Source organism: Apiospora aurea (genome assembly GCF_038362705.1).
Source record: "Apiospora aurea strain CBS 24483 chromosome Unknown utg000010l_segment0_segment0, whole genome shotgun sequence".
Taxonomy (NCBI): domain Eukaryota; kingdom Fungi; phylum Ascomycota; class Sordariomycetes; order Amphisphaeriales; family Apiosporaceae; genus Apiospora; species Apiospora aurea.
The window spans coordinates 2668158-2675434 of record NW_027117397.1 but is presented as its reverse complement, the minus strand read 5'-3'; the positions used below and the strand labels follow the sequence as shown (position 1 = coordinate 2675434).

General features: G+C 55.5%; 2 protein-coding genes across 2 annotated transcripts; one reads left to right on the top strand and one right to left on the bottom strand.

Moving 5' to 3' along the window:
• Positions 1–221: 221 nt before the first annotated feature.
• On the bottom strand, positions 222–809 carry PG986_014809 (uncharacterized protein; the record flags this gene model as incomplete). The annotated part of the gene is made up of 2 exons (XM_066851031.1): positions 222–444; positions 646–809. 2 exons carry the CDS (start codon positions 807–809, stop codon positions 222–224), a joined length of 387 nt encoding a protein of 128 aa, XP_066693269.1.
• A 1299-nt stretch (positions 810–2108) lies between these two features.
• Positions 2109–5337, top strand: PG986_014808 (uncharacterized protein; the record flags this gene model as incomplete). Its single annotated transcript, XM_066851030.1, has 3 exons — positions 2109–2127; positions 2895–4394; positions 4448–5337. The coding sequence occupies 3 exons, from the start codon at positions 2109–2111 to the stop codon at positions 5335–5337; spliced, it is 2409 nt and encodes an 802-aa protein (XP_066693268.1).
• Between the last annotated feature and the right edge of the window lie 1940 nt (positions 5338–7277).

Sequence of the window (7277 nt, the reverse complement as noted above, 5' to 3'; positions counted from 1 at the left end):
TTCCTATGGTTCCTTTGGTTAGACCCAGGCACAAGTACATGGCGCAATAGCGTTCTGGAGGGTTCATTGAATGTTATCATCCGGGCCTCTCCACCCCAGCTGTCGCCGGCCACACGTTTTTAACTGCCCGGGCCCCATCAATCCCACATGTTTCCGACTACTGTATCCTAATAAACCTTAGCTGCCATCGCGGAGATGGGTTTTCGCTTGCTGTTATTGAGTCAAGTGACCCAGTATTGTAGCGATGCAGCTCCAGCGAAGGGGACCACAAGACTGGTGCTCATTAGGTCCACGTTGTCAACTGAGAAAATATGGGATGCAGGTGCAGTAGGGTGCAACAGGTGCAGCTTCTGGCGCAGGAGGTGCGCTGCAGGAGGTGCAGGAGGTGCAGGAGGTGCAGAAGGTGCAGAAGTGCGGTGCTTATGTTGATGTAGGCGTGCTGCACTGTATGCTGTAGCCGTAGCTGTATGTATGTACTGCAGCCAGCAGCCAAGTAGGATTCTGCGCCGTGCATTAGCTAGCCTGCCTTTTTGACTTTGGAGCCCAATTGCCCACTGATCTCCCCCATTGATCACACCTCTCTGGACCTTACATCCATCCTACATGCCTGCAATCGACGTACACTTGCATGTACCTGCCATTTACCAAGCACGGAGTGGACTTTGGAAGATGTGACCAGAAGCGGTAAGGAGCTTGCTTCCTGCGTAGCCGCCCAACGGTGTGTGTTGGATGGCCGGGCCACGGCTCGACTCAGTACAAGGTGACCAAGGAACATGTGCGGTGAAGTCGGGTTCGGCATCTATCACCATCGTTATTGTCTTCAATATATTGACATCCCAGGTGGGTTCCCCAGCGCAGCGTCAGATGCTGGGTGAGGCACTGTTGACCTGTATCTACAGGATACCCGTTGTGTTTGCGCCTCCCTTCTCTTGCCGCAGAAGCGCGCGTTGAAACAACCTGTCGCCGGGAAGGCCCTTTGGTGCAGTCGCCGAGCCGCTTTTCTCGCATGGAGATCCCTCCTTCGCCTGCCGCGTTCTGGCATCGACAATGGGAGCCAAGATCAATTCCACGGGTACGGAGCATCGCCATGCCTCAAATAAGCCACCCCTCTCAGGACTCTGCCTCCGGCACACGGAAGTCCCTTCCGCTCCCACTTCATACATGTAGCACTGTCACTTCCACTAGTGGGCTTTTTTACTTCCATGATCAATGCACCTCTGACATCGTCACCGGCAGAACTCCTCTGTGCGGGCTGCGCTTGTCGAGGTCAAAGCTGAGATCTACATACACATGTCGGTGGCCACTGTAGGGCGGACACCTCTCATGTAGGGTCTAGGTCGACAGTGTCAGAGTGGCGGTCTTCGGCACGCATGATGACAAGACTCGGGGTCACTTGCGCATACTGTACGGACAGCAACAGCCTGTCCCGTCGACGTAAGCAATGATACTGACACGTCGTTGAATGCATCCGACTGGCGAGTGCCACAATGCGAGTGATGGGTGTTCCCCCATAGCATTGCCGCGATTGATTGGCTCTCCTTGCTCTCTGCAAACGCATACATAATTAGTTGAGCAGCATCGAGGCGTGAAATCCGCAAGGCACGTCATCGGTTCATATGAGATGGCCATGTCATTCATGTTTATGCCCAGATAATATATCTGCAAGAGCATTCGCAGCAAGATGCGGTACTTCGGGTACAAGGCCCTGTACTTGGAGGAAGGAAAGAAAGAAAGAAGAAAAGAAGACGACGTCCAAGCCCTGTCAACGTCCGAGCATCGATACAAGCAGCTTTACAGGGGGCCCCTGAAGCTTGATGCACCCCGGCCTCGGTCTCAATAAGCTAGTGTTGTTCGTTTCTTCTTGCCTCTCCATTATAGCCCCCCTCCCCATGCAAGCTCCACCCAGTTTCTGGAACAAGTTTAGGAAATCGATGGGAAAGAAAGGGACCGCGGGCAACTGGATGCTGATTCCCACGACCTGCTTGCTAGCTTAGCTTAGCTACAGAAGCTAGGTTAACCGGTGGACGACCCTTCCCTGCCAAGGACCAGAATCAATACTGCAATGAGAAATACCCCGAGAGGAGAACGCGGGCTCGCTTCTGCCCGTCATGGAATCCGGCAAGCAAAGTGCGTGATCGGGATACCTTCCACCAGCATGCTGCTCTCTTACTGGAAAGCAATCGTTCCCTCTTACTGAAATCTGCAAAGCGTATTAGTGGAAATTTGGATCTCGCGGCCCTCGTGTCGAATCGCACGAACCATACCCAGCTTTTCCGTCTTATTGCTTCAACCCTCTGGCCGTTGGTCCCTTTCTCGACCATCTTGCTTACCCTCAAGGCGTTGGGGCTGAGGGTATTATCCACGCCGTCGCCAATCTTGGGCCACACACAGTTCAACTTTGCTGTTAGACACCCCCGGGTTGCCCTGCCCAGGGCGGGCTGATCTCGTAGCGGGCTAAGGTGCTCGGTAGCCATTCAATGCGCCCAGGGTGTTCATCACGGCTATCACTGGTCCGCTTTCCTGCATCTAATTCCACAGGTCACAACAGAAACTAGGCTTTCCTGGAAGCAGCTACTACCCCGGTTGGGCACTCTTTCATAAGGCACGCACCTCTGGGGACCTTGGTTGCTTGGGAGTTGCTATCTATCTCCATCCGACAAGACAGACCAGACCAGCCATTGCATTTCACTTCACATCCCAAAGAGAGACCGCCCCTCCCCATTCGACTGCACACCTCTTTGTCATCATCGGTAATATATCACTGCGGCAGCATACCGATATCACACTCGTGTTAGACCTGCACCGAACCATCGAATTATATTGGATTTGGGGCACCCTTGACACATAACCAAGGTGGTAACTTCTCCCAAAGAGCCAACTACATAGTGATTCAGGTGTCACCGCATTCGAAAACCCTGAAAATAGAGCTTTACGTCAGACGTGGATTTTTGGAAGTGGTTCCCGTTACGCAATACGACCCTGTTGCGATCTCACACACGCCTCGCCACGATCAACCCGGCCGGCACACACTCCCATCTCCCACTGCTCACGACAAGTCTTCGCCGTGGCGGTCACCGAAGGCTTTCGTCAACCTTTCCATTCCTCCGCCCACTCGGGGCGCTTGACCATCCGAAGTGTGACATCTGCCTATCCGAGCCCAACGGAGGGCAGCTATCCTGAATCGGCGGCGGCAGGAGCCCTAGGTAACACCAACGCTGCAACGGCGTTTCATGCCCTAGGTTCCGACCACATCAGCGGCAGCCACTACCAGGGCAGAGAAGAAGAGTTCGACCGGCAGCGTGGTCAATGGTCTGGTCCTCGGGACCACCGTCGAGCCGGGGACCAGGATCCGATGTCGCAGAAGGGACCTGTGTCTGGCTCTACTTCGCCTGTTCCCCAACTACAGCAACCACAGGAGTCCCCCACAGCAACAAACACGGCATCACGAGTCTGCTCCGTCTCGCCGCGGAATCTAGAAGAAGCGGCTCGCAGAGCTGAGAGCTCAGCGGTAGCGGCGGCAGCATCAGACGCAGCAGCCGCGCTCGAGACCCAGCATCTGTATCACAGGCACAGGCACAGCCTCGGAACCCCCACGACTAATGGCGAGCGGGTGCATCATTCTCCACAGAGGAGCAGTTTGGGAGTTCACCACATTCTGAACCCAGCAGCAACCGAACCCCGATCAGGTTCCCCAGGACCGGGCACACCGACTTCGGCAGTCGCACGGTCTATAGAGGACGAGAGGCTGGGCGGCAGGTATAATCCAGCGGTGAGCAGCCAACAAGGTTCCAACCCTTCGACACCGCAACTCTACACACCTCGACCATATGGTCTAGCGGGACCGCCACAGCAACAGCAGCAATCACAGCAGCAGCAGCAGCAGCATCAGCAGTCGGAGAACAGCAGCAACATGGCCACTCTTGGGAGCATGCTTCACCATAGGTCCTTGTCGACAGGAAGGCAGTCGCCTGCATCCTCACCGTCGATGCACCCGTTCCCATCAATGGGGGCTGCCACCCGTCGCATACTGACGCCGCAGTCCCCTCGGGCACTCAGCATGGGTGGCGGTCGTGGCCCTCCACCGCCAAACCGGCCCTTGATTTCTTCACCGGCGCCTCTGCTTCATCATCAGCCACCGCCACCGCCACCATCCTCGGCAGGTTTGGAGATGCGAAGGCAGGTTTCGATCGATAGCTTCTCAGACCAACGATCGAACTACACGCATGGAGCGCCTCCGCAACATCAGCACCATCCCCTTGCACCGCGAAACCCCCTCCGCACAACGTCCCGACCACTCGAGCGCTCTCCCAGCCAGCAGCAGGGCTACAGTCTCCTTCAGACAATCGTCAGCAACAGCACCAGTTCCACGGCCCGCAACCGCCGTATCCTGGGACGTATCAATACAACCATCCTGGCGCGTATCCGCCGCCTGGTTCGTCACATGGAGGGGAACACCGATATAGCAGCAGCCACAGCAGTTATGGTGGCGGCTCTTCACCCCGAGCCATCCCGGTGCCCGAGGGCCAGCTCGCATTCCGGATTGCGCCCGTGAATGGCGAGGTCTTCACGATTCCCGTCGACACGCACCAGGCCTCGCGGGCCTCGGACGAAAAGAGGCAGCGGAACGCGGGTGCTTCGGCCCGTTTCCGGTTGCGCAAGAAGGAGCGCGAGCAGCAGCAGGTCATGAACCTGCAGAAGCTACAGCAGGACAATGCTGAGATGCAGAAGCGACTGCAGGAGCTCGAAGAGATCGAAATCGAGCGCAACCGTCTACGCGATATCGTCTGGCGGACACAGCAAAGCGGTGGGCCAGCTGGTAGTACGGCGACGAGCGAGCCGAGCGGCTACCACCACCAGAGACAACCGAGCCCGCCTAGGAGGAGGCACGCGGAGTCGCTCTCTGTTGGTGGTGTGCCCCCTCCGCCGCCTATTCCATCAGGTGCATACGGTGCAGGAGACCCTGTCACAGGCGAAAGGCCTTCGCGGCGGCGACGAACCGATTCCGGGCTCGAGTTCGCACCAGTGCCACCGCCTTCGCAACATCACCAAGCCCAAGGCCCACCACACGCTCTTCCTAGCCCTCTGAGCTATGCTGGCGCTCCGTTGTCACAGCCTGGAACGCCCACGGGACTACGACCGACTACGAGGCTACCGCCCCTGCGGATGGACCACCAGTCGTCCGAAGCACAGCACCGACCTCCCTCGGAACCCGGCTCGGCTACGACACAGCAGAGCCAGCAGGGCTACTCGCCATACAAACGCGAACCCTACGAATCTGGATGGGCTGTCAGACCGGGCGGTGGTGGCCCCCATGATCCCAACCAGAAGGGTGCTTAGACTGCGTCTATATATACAACATATCAGCCTACATTCTATGTACCAACTTCCCTTGTTTTTCCATTTTCCCAAGTTACCACTTGTAATCACACAAACAGCAGAAAGTCTATGTCCATTTTTGGATCTATTCACACAACAAAAAGAATTGCATAGTCGGGCAACCGACGAAGGAATGGGGGAGGGTCATTGCTCAGCGTGGGGGAGATGTAAGACCAAGAAAAAGGAAGGAAAGTCGGGAAAAAAGAAAAGCGAGGCACCAAGAGACAAAAAGCAAGTTCGTGCTATACAACTTGCTCTGATCTCTTCGGTGTCACGAGAAAAAGAGGAATATCGAGGGGATGGATTCAGTTGCAACACCAGCAGAAATCCTCCCCGACTTGCATATTGTTTCTCGATACACGTGAGGGCATTTTGGGGCGTCAGTCAGACTCATTAAACAACACATGCCTTTTGGCACAGGAAACGGGGGAGGGGGAGTAGGAGTTGGGGGTTGGGGAGGCGGACGAGCGAGGGAAACAAAAGGGGCGTTTCATCATCATCATCAACATCACCATCAACATCATCGTCGATTTGTCTGCGTTCAAAACAAAACTCGGCGGGCGTAGGTTTGCCTTACAAGGGGTTATGGACATATCAGATTGCGAGATCACAGGATCGTACCAAATTTCTGTTATATTATAATTGTTTGTGTTTCCGGGCCTGTTTGCAAATTTCTAGTTGGGCGTTGTATATAGTTGTTTTTGTATGTATTGAAGAACTTTGTTTTTGACTCTATCATCACTGTTGAAATTCTCGATCTCTTGTTGGGACATGCTGATCTATGCAAATCCTTGATATACACCATCTACCACGCAAACGGCTGGTCTAACCAAGGTATCTACACTCTCTCCGCTTGTATCTGTATCTTTTCGCGTTTGTCTTGTTTTCTTTTCCGAGAAAGTGCTTGCTTGCTTGCTCGCATGGGAGGCCGAGATGGCTCTTCTGGGAATCAACCTGCAACAAAGCCTGGAATGGTTGGAACTGGGACGGGGGTTGGAGACGACGTATCAGATCGTTCTATGGTGTTCTACTACTAGCATGGGGGGCATAGCATGGGGGTTCTCCTTGATCAAGAAAAGCGAGTGCCCCCCACGAGGTCATGGCGTCCGGGCCTGGTTGGTTACAGTCATTAGTGATGCCCAGTCGTCACGTAATGGGTTTGATAGCCAGCCCCAGGAAAAAAGGACAGGAGCACTGGGCTTGTCTGCTCGGCCGCTCGCCCACTCGTTCGTTGGTCCCTTCATGATTTGCCCGGGCTTTGCCTGGCTACTGCTTGCTGCTCGCAATACAGCAAGCAGAAGACGCAAGACGCGCACGATCTGCAGGACGCCACCACACGCGCCCGCTCGCCGATGTCGTCTTGTCAACAGTAAACAATAACAAAGAAACCAACCACCCAGTTAATGGGTTGAAACGCGCCTACTGCACGAGGCCAAAGATTGGTTGTACTGTGCTGGAACGTAGATAACCGGCAGCCCGGCAGTGCATACCCTAGCCTGGCTGCCTGTGCCTGTCTTCGCCGGGGACCCTGCTAGCTCAGGCGCCGCGCACAATATTGGGCTCTGCTGCTGCTGCTGCTGCTGCGGCGGCGGCGGCGGCGGCGAGCAGTTCGTGCAGTTCGTTCGTTCGTTGGTTCCAGAAAAGGCGATCGTGTGGTCGGGACGATGTCTGGTCTTGGCGCAGGGACCCTGACCCATGATTGACCCGTGGGTGGGCGGACGGCTTTGGCTCCTCTTTCTCCCCCCCAGTCTTTCTTCCCCTCCAGAACCGTGCCAGGCCGGGCAAAGAAGCAGAGCAGAAGCTTGGATCGAAAAAAAGAAAGAAAGAAAAAACAGACGAAACTCTGGAACCACACCTCCTGGCTCCATAGCCACGCTTTCTGTTCCCAAAAGACCCCGATC